This window comes from Rhincodon typus, chromosome 1, assembly GCF_021869965.1.
Source record: "Rhincodon typus isolate 14 chromosome 1, sRhiTyp1.1, whole genome shotgun sequence".
In the NCBI taxonomy this organism is placed as follows: domain Eukaryota; kingdom Metazoa; phylum Chordata; class Chondrichthyes; order Orectolobiformes; family Rhincodontidae; genus Rhincodon; species Rhincodon typus.
Window position 1 is genome coordinate 147,631,045 of NC_063332.1, and position 20,065 is coordinate 147,651,109.

A 20,065-nucleotide genomic window follows, 5' to 3' on the forward strand; every position below is an offset into this window, starting at 1 on the left:
ATCTAATTCTACAACAGCCCAACATCACCATGCAGTCTACCCATTGCATGTCATTTTGAACTGTAGGGGGGTAAAAAATTCTCACTGGTAATTTTATCACCATATTTTCCATATGGGGGCTAGATTTTACTGGTGTGTAGTAGGCACGTAAAGTATACCAGGAGATTAAAGCCATCACCTTTCTGTCCACCCTGATCAGGTGCCCATAAAACAGTTGGGCAAAAACTGAAAGTAGCAGCCATGGACAGGACCAATGTCATCTACAAGATCCCCTGCAGAAACTGCGAGAAACACTACATCGGACAAACAAAGTAAACTAACAACAAGAGTACATGAACACCAACTGGCTATAAAAGACACGACCAGTAGTCACTCATCTCAATCCACATGGACAAGGAGAACCACAACTTTGACTGGGACAACACCAAGATCCTGGGACAGGCTAGGCAGAGACAAGCACGAGAATTCCTGGAAGCATGGCACTCCACGAAGCAGACTATAAATAAACACATTGAACTCGACCCCATATACATTCCACTACGGAGGAAACCCGGAAGTGAGGCAATCCATCACAATGGACCCCAGAGTTTAAAAGCCAGGCGGGAAAACACACCGACGCTTCATCAGAGGCTGCACTGAGGATGTTACCAAGCATGGTAACGAAACGTCTGCGGAACAACAAACCAGCTCGGCAAGCCAACCAACCTCAACACCCACAACCCGACCTACAGATCTACTCCAAAACCTTAGTAGCAGCCTGCCTACCATTCCTCATAAAATAATTAATGGATAATTGAGTTTGTTACCAAACCAACAGACCAGAATAATCTGCTGCCAATGTCAAAACATAGCTGGCGTGGAGAGAGGCGGGTGTTGGAAGGCGACTATTTTAATCTTACCAGTTAAAAGGTGAATAGGAAGGAGGGCTGAGTTCTTTAATGGCGATTTATATGGGTTTAAAGCCTCCTTCAAGAGGTTAACCCAGGTTTGTCACTTTCTGCGTTCACGCCGCCCCCTGCCCCTCGCCCCTCCCCACCAACTCCCTGATGCCTTCCTGCTCAAGCAGCCCAGAACTCATTTGTTCCAGGATCTGTCCACAATCCATGTGAGCTTCTTTGAAGTCCTGGAAGTGCCCACGACTGAATTCTGGCACTGATGAGAATGTTGGAATAGCCAGCCAGACATTGGCTTCCTCCCAGTGAAGGGCAGTAATCCATCCCCCATCTCCTCAACACTATCCAGTGCGATGTGTGTCTTTGGGGCAACCTTATTTCATGCCAATCGGTTTAGGACTAATTTTTCTTCCAGGCAAATAGAACATCAACAGCCCTACCTATAAAATTTAGCCCAAGTTCCTTGACAAAAGAAAGTACCGCAAACTTTATGGAGAACTGTTTCTACGGGAGCTGTATTAAACATGTTACCCGTGGATGCCAGATTTGCTGTTATTTTCAGTGGAAATGGAAACTCATTCCACTAGTACATCCTTTTTTTATGTTAAGAAATGTAAAGCATTTTACTTTTCTCGCTTCACAGAAGGATTTTTTGATATTTTTCCTTCTACTGCTGTAGTTTTCACTATGGCCTGGTTTAGAGAGTCAGCTATTTTTATTAGCAGGGAAACAAATTCAAACACCAATATGTTGCCAGAAGTCAAAACCCTAACATGGAAGAATTGGAAAATACCCAAAGATTTACTTATGTGACTTTTAAAAATTCTCTAGTTTTTAGCTTCCTGAGATGAACACAAATTTATACTTCTCCACAGATAAAATCTTGATGTGTGGCCACATAACATGGGGTATTAAAATGTATTGTTTAATAACATCCAGCAACAACTATAAGATTATAGGAGCAGAATTAGAATCCATTGAGTTTGCTCTGTTTGATCATGGCTGATATGTTTGTCAACTTCATTCTCTTGCCTTCAACCCATAACCCTTGATCCCCTTACCAGTCAAGAACCCATCTATCTGTCTTAAACACACTCAATAACTTTACCTCCATAGCCTCCGATGGACACAAGACACTCTATGAATGTCTCCCCCTCCTTGCCCAACACCAATTTGCACAGCTAAAATTGCAGAGCTCCCAGCATGGCACAAATCTCTCCCCACCATGGTTAAAATGCTGGTGGTAGTTAAATGTAAACCATAAATGGCCATTAATTGGATACATAATAGCTTCAGTAGACCTAATAGGTGGGCTGCCCAGTGCTTCCATTGTACCTTGAGAGATAGATGACCTAACAGTCTCTTGTGTCATAGTCTCGGAGAACCAAGGTGGGCCTTCTAACCAATTTGCTTGGGCACATGACTATCTCCATGGTCGCCTCCAAACTGCTTCCAGAGGTGACAGGTTCAAATTGATTATTGTTCACCAACCCATGGCAAAATTGCATGTGACAGGATCCTTTGTGTCAAAGCAGGTCTGTTTAGCCATGATATTTCTTAATTAATACTTGCCTCGGTAGTGAAAATCCAGCTGATTATTTCTAGCTGCTGATTGTTTGATCATACTGATTGCCTGAAATGGATAAATATGTTACTCCCTGGTGTGAACTTTATTTGTCATATTGAACACAAAACAATTACCACAAGAAAGCGTTTTAATTAGTTGGCAAGGCCCATACAGCCTAATTTTATAGCTTGAAAACAAGATGCTGGGAATCTAAAACGAACACTTAGAATACTGGAGAAACTCAGTAGGTCTGGCAGCATGTGTGGATAGAGAAACAGAATTTTATTGGTTACTTGGCAATTCATGTCATAACTGTTTGAAAAGCCTGGCTAATTGCAAAATCACTGCTGCATTTATCTGCTTTACAAAGTCTGCAAACTAATTTATGCCTTGAGAATTTACTGTTGGCATTTATTAAAGTCACGGTCAGGTATTTGTAAACGTTCATTCATTGTTTTCTTTCTATTAAAAGCAAACATTTTTCTCTAGGGTAGTCCAACAAATCTGTATGATAGCAAATCAGTTAGCTGCATCACTGGGCCATTGAATTATCATTAGATGTATTCAGGAAAACAACCATCCAAGTATCTGAGAGATCAGCCCATTACTAACCCATTTCCCAAAGCAAGCGTGGCTGGATCAAACATTGAGTAGTATCCACAACTTCTTTACAGCTTATCTGTTGCCAGGCCCTCAAGAAATGTTCTGAAATTTGCTTGGCTGGGAGACCATCTTTTAATCGCCACAATGTCTGCTTTTCTGTCATAAAAGGCCTTTGAGTTTGTTCATTCTAACCATAGTAGAAGAACTTTCTCAGTTGTGTAACCTTTTATAATTTATAAATATTTACTAGGTTCACTTCATATTTAAAAAATGCAGCAGTCAGCTTTCCTATGTTTTCCAAGTTTGCTGTTTGTTTGGCTTTTGTGCTGGACTGATCTAAATTTGACTTGGCTGGGAAAGCTAAAGTTGTAAAATACGTAAGATTTATAATACATTAAGTGGAATATTTAGAAATAGCATGACTAAATCAATCTGCTCAACTTCTGATCTCACTTTTATTAGCAGTTAGATGAATGCTCATCTTATGCTTGGTTATAAAAGTGCATTTTCTTCCTGCTTGGTGGTCTTTGATGTTGGAACATTTTTTAACCTCATGGGAAAACCCATGTGTCAAAGTGTTGTCAAGATGGAGAGATGACAGCTGCTGTCTTTATGTATAGTCATGAAGAATGGAATTTGCCATAACGTGAAGACCAGAGCAGTTCAGTGAAGACCAGGGTTTCCAAGAGTTGTCAAATCTGAATGACACATGTATTATGATATGAGAAATTAGAAAAAACTAATTGAAGCCAGTCATCAATGTTTAAATATTAACTTTACTCTTCCCATTTATCTTCCAATGTCTGTAAATAAAAAGGCGTCAGGAAAAAATCGTTGTTTAGGTTTTTGACATTAAGTTTGGCATTATGTCTGGCTCTATCAATGTTTTATGGGAACTTGGTTAAAACTATTTTTTTAAGAAACAGTAAGTATATTAAACAAAGTGATCCTACAATTTGGGTAAATTAAACAGTAATATGAGAATTTTATGGCAAAATCGAAGTATATGGGGTAATGACCCACCATGCACATTATATGACATTTTGTGGCCATGATTTTGAGCACATGCTGAGCAGCTCTATATCAGAGACCAGAATCTAACATTGCATTGACATTAGGTCACTGGGTTAGTTTCAAGTGAAAACTAGGCACAGTCCATTAAGCATGGCCATTGTAACATTTGGTTTCAGATTAACATTTACAATTTGCAGGCTTCTTTAATGCTCCACTGCAAAGCTGTAGTTGGTTATAGCTTACGGTCCACCCAGTAGCTACTGGCATTTCATTGTAATGTAATTTCTGGGTGATTAGATGACATACTGTGTTAAATATTGCTTTTGAGTGTTTTGCATAAAAGAAAAAGTACTGTTCTCTCTGACAGCTGTTGAGACACGATTGAAAATGAAATTAGACTGAACAGGCTGAATGCAGCTTCCAGTAGTCGTGAGATCACATCTCCCAACTGTCCTCAAATCCAGCATTAATCTAACAAGGTCTCAGAGATTAGAAGAATATAAGAAATGCAGAACAAGAACAGTCCATTCAGTCCATCCAGCTGTCATTTAAAGCCATGCTTAGGAATCTGAATGCCCATTTTCTTCGGCCTTATAGGGATAAAATGACAAGAGAGAAAAATGTCAGCATATTGGTGTGAGCTTAGAAAAAACAGGTGTCCTTCTAAAGTTTGTAATCAGAGATCATTATTAAGGATAATATAAAGGATCTGACCATTCCATCTGCTTTGCACCATAGTTGATTCAGAATCCATGATGCTGTCACTGGTTGTAAAATGGAACTGGAACACTTGGCCTGATGGTTTGCAGCTTCCACATGGACCCACCCATGACTAGCTGCTAGCCACAGTGTGGACCTGAAAACATGAGATAACCTTGCCCCTTCATTGTTCCAAATAAGAAAGTGAATATGAAAAGCAATATCCATCCTTCTGCAGCAATCAGGTTAACATACTTCTAATAAAACCATGCTGAGGAGCTCCTGATTGAAATCCATGTAGTGTGTATGTTTAAAGTCTTCCTTATTAGTTACTCTACTAGTTGAAGTTATATTCAGCACCAACTCACATGTGATAGTGCTTTTTTGTACCAGAGGCAGCTTCAAATCCCACACTCCAGGCGAAAACCAAACAAGAGGGGTAGCAGTTAAAACACGATAGGACACTTAACAGTTCGTCTCCTCCCCTAATCTGGCTAACTACAAGTTAATGTTATGGCTGAGGACACAAACCCAAAAAACGTGAGAGCCTCTTTAAAGATTTAAGTAAGGATCTAATGAATTCATTGGTGCTTGAACTGCTACTTTAACCTATTGCCTAAGCAAGGAAGCATTGGTGACCTACCAGACCAGAATTGTCAGAAACAGAAGAGGCCTGACACTTAGGTTTTTTTGTTTAGAAACTTGTTTTAATTTCTTTTGAAAGTAGGAAGAGCAGGAAAACATCTGTTCCCTAAGCAAAAATTTTAGACTTTCCCTTCTCAACTCTGACTGGGTTTTCCCTCCAACAAGCTTACCTTTCGCTTAAGGTCAGCTGTGGTGGGTTCTAAACCACATGATTTTCAGTGGCCAGGCAGTCGCTTATTGTCAAGTTACCAGTCCCTTTGATTGGTGAGCCAGGATGTTGAACACTGATGAGTCAGACCACTCCCTAAGCTCCACTTTTTGGTCCTTTTGTTTCCAGAAAAGACACTTAGCCTCCCCCATCTTTTTCTCTTCCCTGGCACAGGACCCATCTTTGTTCTAAAGCATACAGACTTGAATTTAACCAGTACATAGCTAGTTTCATCATCGACCTCCGTATCGGACTGGAGCGCATCAAAAGCTTTTGAGTCATATTCTCTTTTGCTAAACTGATGATTATGACTGAATCATCCTGCTGAATGGAAATAGCTTCTACTTTCTGTCACCCAAAAATCCCTCTCACCTTCCTCCTACAATGTCATCAACTATATATGCAAGGATCTCTTTTTCATTAAGATTGAGACCACCCTTTCATTGCCTTTGCTATGAGGTTTGTCCTTTGCTTTGTAAAACAGACTTCCTCCAGACTGTTCCATGTGAGCTGTGTATCTGTGTCTCCCTTCTGTTTGTCTCCAACCTTCCTTCATTGCCCTTTACAAGCTTACTTAACCCATACATAAAGCCCACCTCTTGCTCTATTGACTGTATTCTGACTAAACCATTCAAAATCCAACTTCCATTCCTGATCTCCATACTAGCTGACATTGTAAGTACAAAAGCAGATTCCAGGACCTAAACACTCGTAGCACAAAAAAGTTCTTCCTCATGTTATCATTGTTTCTTTTGTAAGGTCCCCTTAATCGTATCCTCTTATTCTAGATCTTTCCACCAGTGGAGGCAATTTCTCCATTTATACTCTGTCTGAACACCTTAACCTTCTCAAAGACCAGAATAATAATCAATGATGCTATTTTGGGACTCTCAACTTAGCCTCTCATTTTTGTTATCCATTCTTATTATCCATTTGTTATGAGCACCATAATGTTAAGTAAAAGTATCCCACTTATATGGATGCTTTTCCCCATTGTACCTCTTTACTTTTTTAAAATCATTTTTAGTAGCCAACATGCTGTTAGGGTTCATAATCCATGAATTAATAATTGATTGCTAAACTTTGAGAGTTGTGCAATATTAAATGGATCTTTGCTTATTACCATCTCTGCTAATGATGTGCAAACAAATTCTACTTGTTTTTCAGGTGGAAATAACACTACAGGATATTAATGACAACCCTCCTGTATTTCCCACTGATGCATTGGATGTCATTATTGAAGAAAACATCGGAGATGGTTTTCGAATATTACAACTGTCAGCTACAGATGCAGATGAGGTAGGTGGTACATCTTTTGGTTTTTTAAGTATTTTCCACAAAGAATGTTAGTCCATATAGACACATTGTTAACATACTGGAGGGCAACACCAAGAATGGAAAAAATAAATTGAGGAATGGTCAAGTCTAATATTTTTTTAAAAATGCACAAATTGGTTTTCTTTATTTTCCTTCATTTTGAACATGTTCTATCCTTCAGGCTCTTTAATATTTTAGTGGAAAATGAAAGGAAACCTTTTCTCAGTAAGCAATGAAAGTAGCATGTTGTCAGTATCTATTCACTTAATACAAACGCCCCAGAAGGTCGAGGTTTGGAATAACATTCCAAGTTTCCAGAATCCCATATTTATTAAATATTATGCAATATTCCACTGACAGCCAGTAAACATGGCTTCAGTCCATTTCTTTTCTAATGTTTATGGGAGTTTGAGTGTTATCACTCTGTACAGATATCAGTTCTAACGTCGCCAATGTGCAGTTATTCTTTTTCTTAGAACATTATTGAGTGTACTTTATGAATGCAGAAACAGGATTACAAAACTATGCCTGGAAAAAAAAAACAAGTGGCTTCACAGTGAGCTGCAGTTACAGAGTTATAGAGTCATACAGCGTGGAAACAGACCCTTTGGTCCAACCAATCCAGGCCAACTATAATCCAAACTAAACTAGTCCCGCCTGCCTGTGCTTGGCCTATATCCTTCCAAACCTTTCTTATTCATGTACTTATCCAAGTGATTTTTAAGCATTGTAATTGTACCCACATTCTCCACTTCCTCTGGAAGTTCATTCCACACACAAACCACTCTGTGTTAAAAAAAAATGCCCCTTATGTCCTTTTTAGATCTTTCTCCTCTCACCTTAAAAGTACGCTCCCTGGTCTTGAAATCCCTCGCCGTAGGGAATACTCTTTAAAAAGTTCACCAATGAGGGCAGCACTGTTACTTTGCACATGATGATTAACACAGGAATGGGTTGTCATGTATCCCTCAGTGAAAAAAGGAACAAATCATGAATTATCAGAGATAGTAAGAATTGCAGATGCTGGAGTCAGAGATAACACAGTGTGGAGCTGAAGGAACACAACCGGCCAAGCGGCATCAGAGGAGCAGGAAAGTTGACGTTTCGAGTCAGGACCCTTCTTCAGAAATCATGAATTATGTTCATTTAGCTTTCTCTGTTCTGTCCTTCATTCAAATTTTTCCTCCCCTGAAAATGTCGACCTTTGCTGGTGTGTACTTACTTGAAACCTAGCTGCCCTACTGATATTCTCAAATGGTTATTCCACTAGTGTGAATTTTGGTATGCATGTCAACACACTACTGAATTATTCACAATCAAGTTGAGACCAATCCACTGCAAGGAGGCAACTGGCACTTTAAATTTGATAATGAAGCAGCGAACCTCATTGTCATTCGGCCTGGCAAAGAACTGTCGCTGGCCGGATTCCTTGAGTCATGCAATGCATGACAGTTTCATCAAAGAGAGGCTTGACGAATACAGAAGGTGAGCGTAGACACACTGAAGAGTTCCCTGCAACTGGGCAGCCTCCCATCCCCTTCCCCTGGAGTGTTCGATGAAATGCTTCACCCCCTCCCATCCCTAAACACACACACGCCATCCCTGCTTCACCGCTCAGCAGTTATTAACTTCCCTCTACCGTGAAGTCTTCTGTTACATTCTGACAATGTTCTAATAATGAATTGCTCGTCAGGGATTGATTAACACTGGTAGGTTCGATTATTTCCAACAGTAAAATGCATTATAAGTTATGAAACAGACATTACGACAGAATAATTGATTTCTTTGTGTGCAGCTTGCATACCCACAAAATGGGGTATTTCAGCGGGGCATTTGTTAAAGGCACTTGATATCCTTTCCATCAGGTGTCCAATTTCCCTTCAACTGCCTGTCAAACTGATGACTCCCCAAAAGCCCTCTCCCCCTCCCCCTCGCTCACAACTCAGTTGTCTAATCCACACACTCTGCCCCTGCTCCCAACAATATTTCCAGGTCCCCAAGATCAGAAGCATACTTGCTGAACTCCTCTCTCTTTTATTAGCCACCAAAATCAAGTCAACCATCCTTTCCACTTCTGGGATTGCCTCCCATCACATCCCCCACCACCCCATGGACTTAGGTTCTTTGAATGTGATCCCCCCCCCACCACCACCTCTCTCTCTCTGCAGTTTTCCTGGGGGTTAAACATCAGGATAAGATCAAATTGCTCAGGCAAACATTTGAGACAATGTAAAATGGACCAAGCCAATATTGAATTTGGCACAATTCCAGCATAGTTTGGGTTCAGTGTATCATGTAGCAAAATTTATGGTTTTATGCTTACTTTAGACTGATAAAATTGAGGCTCTTGAGTTCAGTATCTCCCCTAAAACATAATAAAATTGAAATTGGTATTCGTTGCATTTGTTTTTCCGATGGATGCCAGCCAGTGCCTGAAACAAGTGTCGGCCCTGTTCTTTTGATAATTGCTCGGTGGCTTTATGCAATCCTGCTTCTGGGTTAACTAAACCAGCTTAGATTCAGATGCCTAAATTCTGCCATATGCTGTTCCTTTGCACTCAAATTAAATAGTTCACTTCTGTGTGCACAAGACATTCAAAATTGCATGTTCAGGAAGGATTTTCATTGTTAATGGATGTTGTTTTGCACATCCCCATATGTGTTTGTTAAAGAATTAAAGATAGATGAAAAGTTACCTGGTAGCTACGGCCTATGTATCATCCTTACCTACACCACCACCACGTACGCTTACATGATTCAGATTTTGTTTTTGTACAATCTCATGTAATCCTTTTAGTGGCACACAGAAATGATAATCACTAGCCCCACATTACTGTGAGTTGCCAGTATAGTTGTACACGACTCATTCATTTCAAATTCCTCATCCTGCTATTGGAGTGGAGTTGTTAACTGTACATTTGGACTGGATTAAAATAACAAAGAAAGAATATCCTATGACCACTTGTCCTGTTATTGCTCTGCTATTGACCTAGGAAATGCTCAGTTTCCAGGGGCAGGGCAGAAGAAAACAAAAGTGGGGACTAATGATGTTCCACCCATCCATGGCACCCTGGATTTCCTGGGCATTCCCTGTTGTTGAGGGTGGAGTTGGTGAGGCTAGGATACATGCACCTATAGTATATGCAGGGAAAGCATGCAAGTAGAGGGGGAGCGGGCAAACACAACGTTCTTCTCTCATGTACCTGAACGCTTTCTGAAAAGAAACTCGGTAAAGAAACTGTCTCTAACTCTTATAGCTACCAACAGCCCAGCACACCCTCTCCTCTGCCCCATCCCTTCATCAGGTTTCAGGGTCTGAAAGCACCAAGCAACAAGACAAAAAAAGCCTGGAAGGGTGTAAATTTCCAACAGGTCTATGTGCCAGCAAGGCTGATGCCTCCTGACTGTGGTGACTTTCTGACTACAGCGGGACTCTGCAGCTGATGGACATTATTGCTGCAAAAATCACAGGCATTGGCTTCCTGACTTTAATTCTGAATGCAGACCCCCTGCCCTACGCCACTCCAACACACCCACCTGCACTGAGGCATCGTGACGGCTCAAGTTGCAAATGTTGCCAATTTGGAGATATTTTCCTGTTCAGAGACGTTACTGCACACTTTTGGAGCAGGTTAGACTTGAACTTGGGCCTCCTGGTTCAGAGTAAGAGCACTACCACCATGCCACGTGAGCCTCCTGTGACCAATTTGGATCAAGTTAGCCATAACACACTTCAGATGCACTGGGCCTAAACTACCTTAGCAGATCGGGGAGCGGAACATAGGGCTGTTCTGTGTCCTTTGTGTGGAGCACTTTGCAAGTATCATCAAGACTATTTAGTGAGCTTTATTGTACATCAGCTAGAATATTTTTATTCTATTATAATTGCAGAAAAAGACACATTTTGTCAAAGCTTTTCATCTTGCACTTAGCAGGGCAATTTGCAAGAGTACCAATAAAAGGGAAACCAACATTTACAGAGTATAACTGTCGGTTATCCTCTTTATTGATATTTTTGCAAATTATCCTGATAAATGCAAGACACAAAGACTTTGATAAAACAATCTTTTTCAGCATCTGTTTGTTGATTCACGAAGGAGAGAAATTCCCAGTCACCCATGGACCTAAATTTGTTCAATACCTATCATTTTTTCAGCTGATACTTTGGCTGTGAAATCATTTGCTTAAAATGTTCCCTTTGTTAAAATTATATTTCTTGCTCCCAAATACATTCCTTCAACCATAATACAGTGCCACCCCTCTCCGGACCCTCATGCTTACACGATGCAAAGCTGCTTGCGTAGCTGGTGTTCATTATGAAAAGGATGAAACAAGAAAGTCTGAGCTGAGACATTAAAGTCTGTTATAAATAAAAATGCCCAGAAACTCCTTGTTAGGAGCTTTAACTGCCTATACTATGAGAGGTATTTCAATAAGCAGAGGCACCTCCATATGTACAAGCCCTCAAAACATAATGTTGCTGGGGAAAAATACTATTAAAGTACACAAGAGAAATTACAGCTGACATGAAAGTGTTTGACTGCACATGTTCTTGGTTAGAATAAAACATTACAGCAGTGAAAGTCGCTTTCTAATTAGGAACTTGTAGGTAAATTTACTGCCTATTCTTTTAAAGACATCTCTAAGTACAGTAGTTTGATGTTTGCGATACTGTGCCATTTCAAGTTTTGTTTTCTTTCATCAGTACCACACCATCTCTGCTGCACTCATCACTCCAACTAGTTTTGGCACTTGGCTGTTTCTACAGTTGGTCAGGCTGTTTTTTTTAATCAAGCTTCAGTTTTTCTTCATGTAAACAGGACAATAAATTTCTAGCTCTCCAAATTTGAGTTGTTTTTCAGTTTCCATTTGATTTCTTTGGTTGTACGGTGGGGTTTTGAGTACGATATCAACAGTGGATAATTGTAGCTGTTCCTCCAGTTGTTTGTCAAACTGCAGTTCAGTTACATCAGCTAGAGGAAAGGCAGCCAGACCCAAAAGCTAATGGCACTGCATCTAAATCTGCAGCATTTGGAAAAAAGAGCTGAAAAACAGTTTTAATTGAAAAAATCCTACAAAGTTAGAGATGACACTGACATAAATTTACATTTCAACTAAATGCTGATGACATAGAACATGTGATTCGTTTCAAGAGAAATATAAAAAATAATTTTTCACTGAAACAGGCTGCTCACCCTCCTCAACTCTGCCCTCTGACCAATTTTTGGACTTCAAAGAGGTGACAACTTACTTCCGAATACATCAAACAAAATGTCTAAAACACTTCACATGTCCCACTTCAAAGGGTCCACTGGAAAAATATGGAAAATATTTCATGCTAAATTATGTAAACTATGTGGTGATGTAACCAAGTCATATCTTGGCCTTGAACTTTGATTCTTCTTTCAAGGAAAGAAATGAAAGAAAAACTTGCATGTGTATCTTACCTTCCATCACCTCAAAAACTCTCAAAATGGCATTTATGGCAATCTTACTCATTAGGAAATGGGGCAAACAATTTGAACATAAATTTTCACAAATTCTGACATCTGACAAAGTAATTTGATCTGGTGATGTTGAGTGAGGAACGGTAGGGAGTACCCTCCTATCCTCCTCCAAAATAGTGCCAAGGGAGGTTGTGCAGCAATCTGAGAGGGCAGGTGGGACCTCTGTTTAATGTCTCATCCAATAGCAGAAGGTCTGACAGTGTAGCACTCCCTCAGTACTGCACTAGTGTGTTAGCCTAAGTCCTGCACTCTGGAATGGGTCTTCAGTCTTTTTATATTGAGGGCCCTGATGATGGGACCAGAGGTGTGTGAGACTACTGATCAAAGGTGGAGTCCCTCTAGGGAACAGGGCTTTCTGGATTTGGTAATGTGCAATGAGGCAAACTCGATTTTTTTCTTCTTTATTCATTGACGGGATGTGGGCGTCATTGGCTAGGCCAGCATTTATTGCCCATCCGGCAGTTAAAAGTCCACCACATTGCTGTGGGTCTGGAGTCATATGTAGGCCAGACCAGGTAAGGATGGCAGTCTCCTTCCTTAAAGGACATTAGTGAACCAGATAGGTTTTTCCAACAATCGACAATGAATTCACAGTCATCATCAGATGCTTAATTCCAGATATTTATTGAATTCAAATTCCACCATCTGCCATTGGCAGGATTTGAGCCCAGGTCCCCGGAACAATACTTGGGTCTCTGGATTAACAGTCCACGATAATACCACTTGGCCATCACCGCACTGAAAGAAATTTCCAGACCTCCACCATTAGCAGGATTTGAACCTGGGGCCCAGGATTAATGGAGCTTAAAGTGAAGGCACCCATAGGGAACAAATACCATAACACGATAGAATTGATCCTGCAGTTTCAGGGGGAGACACATGAATCAGATATAATGCTATCACTGTTAAGTAAAAGTAACTACAATGACATGAGGAAGGAGCTAGCCAGAGTTGATTGGACGGGGAGCCTAACAGGGAAGACGGTGGAGCAGCAATGGTGGGAGTACCTGGGGGTAATTCAGGCGGCACAACAGAAATTCATTGCAAGAAAGAAGAAACATACTTGGGGAAGATGAGGCAACTATGGCTGATAAGGGAAGTCAGGGACAGCATAAAAGCAAAATAAAAAGCATACAATGTGGTGAAGATTAGTGGGAAACTAGAGGATTGGAAACCCTTTAAAAAACAAAATTAGAAGAAGACAACTGAAAAATCAGTAAGAGGGGAGAGATGAAATATGAGAGTAATCCTGCTAGTAATATAAAAGAAGACTGCAAGAGTTGTTTCTTCGATGTCCAAAAGGTAAGAGAGAGGCAAAAGTGGACAATGGAAAATGAGAGAAAATGAAGAAATAGTAATGGGGAGCAAATAAATGGCAAAGGAACTGAATACGCATTTTGCATCAGTCTCCACTATGGAAGATATTGGTAGCATAACAGAACTTCAAGAGAGTCAGGGGGCAGAGTGGGTGTGGTGGCTCTCAGTTAGGAGAAGGTGCTGGGAAAGCTGAAAGGTCTGAAAGTGGATAAATTGCCCGTATGGATTGGCTCCAACCCAGAGTTCTGGAGGAGATGGCTGAGGATATTGTGAATGCTTTGGTAGTGATCTTTCAGGAGTCACTGGAGACAGGAAGGGTTCCAGAGGACTGGAAAATGGTTAATGTAAGATGCCTGTTTAAAAAGGGAGGGAAGCAGAAAATAGAAAATTATAGGCTGGTTAGCCTGACCATGGTCATTGGTAAGATTTTAGAGTCAATTATTAAGTATGAGACTGTGGATTACATGTAAAATAGGACTAAGTCAGCTCAGCTTCGTCAAGGGAGGTCATGCCTGACAAATCTGTTAGAATTCTTTGAGGAGGTAATGAGCAAGTTAGACGAATGAAAGCCAGTGGATGTGATCTATTTGGATTTCCAGAAGGTCTTTGACAAAGTGCTGCACAGAAAGCTGCTAAATATGATAAGAGCTGATCGTGTTTGGGGCAAGGTACTGGCGTGGATAGTGGATTAACTGACTGGCAGAGGGCAGAGAATAGGGAAGAAGGGGTCTTTTTCAGGATGTCAGCTGGTGACAAGTGGAGTCCCACAAGGGTCAATGTTGGGAGCCATAATTGTTCATGTTATACTTTAATGATCTAGATGAAGGAACTGAAAACATTGTTGCTAAGTTAGCAAATGATACAAAGACAGGTGGTGTTGCAGAAGGATTTGGACAAGCTCGGAGAGTGGGCAGATAAGTGGCAGATGGAATACAACGTGGAAAAGTATGAGGTTGTGCACCTTGGTAGGAAGAATAGAGACCATTGACTGTTTTTTAAATGGGGAAAATCTGAAGCACAAACAGACTTAGGAATCTTAGTTCAGGATTCTCTTTAAGGTAACATGCAGATTCAGTTGGTAGTTTGGAAGGCAAATGCGACGTTAGCATTCATTTCAAGAAGGCTAGGTTCCAAAAGCAGAGATGTATTGCTCAGACTGTATTAGGCTCTGGTCAGACTGCATTTGGAATAATGTGAACAGTTTTGGGCTCTATATCTAAGGAAGGCATTGTTGCCATTGGAGGGGGTCCAGAGGAGGCTTGCAAGAATGATCTCAGGAATGAAGAGCTTGTCATATCAGAGTGATTGAGGACTCTGGGTCTGTATTTGATGAAGCTTAGAAGGATGTGGGGGGAATCTGATTGAAACTTACAGAAAACTGGGGCATCTAGATAGAGTGGATGTAGGGAAATAGTTTCCACCAGTAGAAAGAGAGTAGGCCATGAGGGCACAATCTCAGAGTGAAGGAACAACTGTTTAGAACTGAGATGAGGAGGAATTTCTTCAGCCAGAGGATGGTGAATCTGTGGAACGCTTTGCTGCAGAGATCTGTGGAGGCCAAGCCATTAAATGTATTTAAGACAGAGGTAGATAGGCTCTTGATTAGCAAGGGGATCAAAAGTTCCAGGGACAAGGTAGGAGAACATGTTTGAAAAACATATCAGCTATGATCAGATGATGGAGCAGACTCAAAGGGCCGAATGGCTTAATTCCACTCCTGTATCTTATGGTTTTATAGAGTGGCTGGCCATGTGTAACCATATGATGACAAGCAAACTAGATGTGTAGGGAAGATGGCCCTGGCCAATCATGTGACAGGCCTGGTCAGAGGTTGCCAACCCTCCCAGCTAAGGTCAAAGGTTAAGGTGCCACGTTTTAACAGTGCCTGAACAGGCATCGTCTCGCTGCCATCCGGCTGTCTGTGTCTTTGTGAGGAGATTGTAGTCCTTAGATTTGCTGGAGCTTACACAGTGATCTGTCATAAGAAGATCAGGAGCTCTTGCAGGGACCTCATTCTGGCTAAAATCTATCTATAATATGGTTGTTTTGGGCCTGTCTGGTGCATTGTTGCATTGCCCTTGCTCTGCCTTCAATGATCCCTAATCCACTTCTCATCACCTTGACCAACTATCAATAACTCTAATATTCTATCATCCACCTCGCTCGCCCTCCTCCACCACTTTCCAGTACACTGGGACGATCAACCCATACCAATTTTACCCTCAATCTGCCAGCAATGATTCTCATCCATATATGGATCTTGACCTCTCGCAATCATGTTTGAGCAAGGGTGGAATTTTCAGATAGGAACCTGCGTTGAATTCATTATCATGTTGTGAAGACTCATTACCCTCCCAGCCCACTGGAGTTACAGTCATTGGCATGATTTTGTTGGTAATAAATGTGAAACTTGCCCGTCCACAAAGCTGATTGTACAGATGAGGCATCTACCCAGAGGTTTAGACTTGTCCCTCCAAGTTCCTCTCAGTACAAGTTTCTTTACTAACTTGGCTCCCTTAGAACCAAGCCGTTTAATTTTGAGCAAATGCTTACAGCTTTAGGGCTGACGCTTCTGTGTGTGGATCAGGTCTTGAAAAGTCTCAGTCATGTGCAGTCTGGCTTTTTGTTGTTGTTGAACTCTTACAGTGTTTGGTGGCCTGGTCAGGCTTTAGCTCAAGCTGCCCAAGCGAGGTGACCATACTGACTAATAATAACAAATCTGACCACAGCGGGCAAGTGGGCCTGAAATCAAAAGTGGACTCACTCAAAATGCCAATTTGTGGTTGAGTTCTTGTCCCATGCACACCTTTGGTGAGCAGCTGTCAGATGGAAGGGTCACTGGACCCGAAACATTAGCTCTGATTTTTTTCTTCACAGATGCTGCCAGAACTGCCGAGCTTTTCCAGCAACTTCTGTTTTTGTAGCTAACAGATGGAGCTACGTTGTCCTAGTTGTGATGAAAGGTCAATGAATTGATGGTGCATGAGCTGCAGAGACTTGATATTGTTGCTGCTTTTATGTTTGAAGTGTAAACCCTGGCAGATATTTGAGAGGCAGTAGCACTGTGTTATCAATAGTACGACATTGGTAGCTCCAGTGAAGTGACATACATGGCTTGCACGTGAGACCCCTGACACCCAGCCTCTTGTGTAACAGTTCTCTGTTGTGGCAACTTTACTATGTTAACTCTCACTCGTGATGGCCTGAATAGAAAGTAGGACTTACCCTGGCAGAGCAATACAGATTATTTAACTCTTTTCAGCATTGGAGCCAGGTTCTGTAAAACTCCACAGAGGCACTGACCTTTGCAGGCACCGTATCCGCGCTGCCTTTGTGTTTGGGATGGCCGTCTTGTTGCCATACTTAGGGACAAAGAAAAATTCCCTTTCTCCTGGACAGCCTTCAGGAGAACCGCCTGGGTGGCAGTGGTAAAGTGTGGCACTTCTGTTTTTTGGCCAGATCTTGGACCCCTCCAGAGCTGAATGGGGTAATGAGCAGAGATTGATGCTCCTGGGCTGCAGGGAGTGAAACGTTGTATAGGTGCCATGGCTTCAGAACTTCCTGCCCATGAAGTTAGACATTTTATCCACACATGTCTCTGAGAGGAGCCATCCTACCTCCCTCTTCCTGCAGACGACCTTCCCACTTTCCAGCCAGCCTCCAGACGTCATCTCAAAAAATCGAGCAATTATCCCTGACACAATATGGCATCCAGACATGGGCCAATGTAGCCAGTGAGTCACCTGACTATGACAGAATAGGCCACAGGAAGTAACTGCATGTGCCTCAGTGTCATTACCATGTTCAGTATGCAGCGACGTCACCATCGGTACAAGCACAGCTAACCGAGGTTCGGAGAGCTGAGAGGGAGGTTGGGCTGCAGGAACAGGTCAAAGGTTGGGGGGGGGGGGGGGGGTGGGGGAGTTGGTGCACTGGGGAGGCCTGCACTGGGAGGGCGATGGTGAAGAGTTCTGCCCCAGGATGGGGGTGATTAGGAGGCCCGTACTCGGAGACAGTCTCCTTTTTTGCCTGGGAGAGGGGAGAATGTGGAGGAGCCTGCTCAGAGAAAATGAAATAAACTCTTCATTTTGTAGTACAGAGGGACCTTATATTACATCCAGCCAGTGATTTCAGCTTCCCTTCTGTGATTTGTGCCATTTAAAGATGCCCTCTACCCTCAAAAAAAAACATTCTGCCCACACAATCTGAAGGCATTGACCTTACATATTTAGACCAGCTTCCTCCCTTTGTCCCTCACAAGCTTTCATAGGGTTGCTACCTCCTTGCCTCCCTGTGTCAATCATGCTGTGTTTCCCTTTCACAGTCACCACCCAGTCGTAATGCATCAAACCTTCCTCTCCCTCCAATCAACAAAGCATTCCTGGAAGAGCCGCTCCTTCCTAGCCCAAATCCACCTCTAAGGTGACCTCACCGGCTGTAAGCCACTGGTCATGAATTTGAAGGCCTCTACTTCTTGTTTGTTGCATTCTTAATTGTGAAGGCACAATTTAACCTGCCAGTGTTGTGTTTTAATGAGCTTGCATAACATGCCAGTGTGTCAAAAAGTAGGTTCTGGCTGCTTGTTGTCAAAAGAGCGTGATCTGCCTTCAATCCACTGACAATTTAATGACCGACTTTCATCTGTCTTTGGGAAGGTCACTTTTTTGCCTCCCATTCCACTTTATTGTCCCTACTTGCCTTGTTTCCCAGTCCCAGAAACTTCACAAAATTCTTCCCAAGATTTCCAACACTACCAAGCATATATGAGACCATTCCCTGATGTAGCTTACAACATATATCACTTTACCTAAGCGTCATCCTCACAGATACCATTCATCCAAATTTCCTCTTTGCCCACTATCCATTCATGCTTTATATGAATTCAGTGATGATATTGACCATAACACTGGATCTCCTTTCACAAGTATTGTGCTGGCACCAACCTCTACCTCTTCACATTCTCTGTTGATTCTGTGAATCCCTCTAAAACACCTATCCAACAATAGTCATGGTCTGGGTCACAGATTTTCTCAAGTTATCAGGAAGGGTGAAGTTATAATTTTCATTGCCTGACTTAACCAGACAAGTTTTTTTTTAAAAGTTGCTTTGTGTAGGATGAAAGTGAATTTCATAGCTCAAATCAATTAATTCATCATCTACAAGATTACATATTTCCTCTTTAGATTATCTCCCTCAGCCTCACCATCAGTGATATTTTTCTTCATATCTCGATTATCCACTTGTCCTGCTGATGTATATCAAGTTTTCTTGACCAATTTATCTTGTAAAACAAAAGTCAGCTCAAGGTTTATCTACTTTTATCTCACCAGCACAATTCTAAAGTGGATAAAACGTTGGAGCTGGAGGAGCAGAGCAGGTCAGACAGCATCAGAGCGGCAGGAAAGTTGACGTTTCGGTTCAGGACCCTTCATCAGTGACCAGTCCCAGTGAAGGGTCCCGACCTGAAACGTTGACTTCCCTGCTGCCCTGATGCTGTCTGACCTGCTGTGCTCTTCCAGCTCCACATTTTATCATCTCTGACTTCCAGCATCTGCAGTCCTTTCTATCTCCTAGAGTAATTCTAAAACCTTCTTTTGGAAGATTGAAGAATTGCACATATAGATTCACACCAATTTGTGGTATCCAGTTCTGAACAACTCTCTGAATGTTTTCTTGACCAATTTATCTTGTAAAACAAAAGTCAGCTCAAGGTTTATCTGCTTTTATCTCACCAGCACAATGGTTTTTCATTATCATAAGCCCCACTGAATTCCATTGTATGGCTAGATAGTGGGCCACCATGACCATAAGGCAGTAATTTACCAAGGCTTAAATAGGCCACATATTCTGGCTGCAGATACATGAGCTTTCAGTTTTGGAGTGTGAGTAGCAGCTGGAGTCACTGTAGTGCATCTGTGAGGCACATTCAGAGAGTTGTTCAGACCGCAAGATAGGGGCATGCTGGCAATTGGGGAGAATCAGGAATGGAATTCAGGAGTCCCCACAGACCCGTTTTCCATCCTGGATACTGGTAAGGGCAATGGTTCCTCAGAGGAGGATAGGAATACCCAAGCTAATGCCATCATAGATGGTTCAACCCCACGAAAGTGAAGGCAGAAGAGTGGAAGAGCAGTACTGCTAAGGATTTTGTCAGTTAGGGGAACAGGCAGGAATTTCGGAAGCCCCGGACCTGACACCAGGATGGTACGTTGCCTCCCTGATGGTAGTGTCAGTGATATCTCAGAGCAGCTGCAGGCATAATTCTGAGAGAGAGTGATTAGCCAGAGGAGTTGGC

The 20,065-nt window shown here is 41.8% G+C and overlaps 1 protein-coding gene across 1 annotated transcript in view; it reads left to right on the forward strand.

Annotated features, from left to right (window-relative positions):
* The window catches only part of LOC109929705 (protocadherin Fat 4), a 381,732-nt gene that overhangs the window by 192,622 nt on the left and 169,045 nt on the right, over positions 1–20,065 (forward strand). The window contains exon 3 of the mRNA XM_048609430.1: positions 6,797–6,928. Coding sequence (XP_048465387.1) covers positions 6,797–6,928 — 132 coding nt within the window. The remainder of the gene's footprint in view (positions 1–6,796; positions 6,929–20,065) is intronic.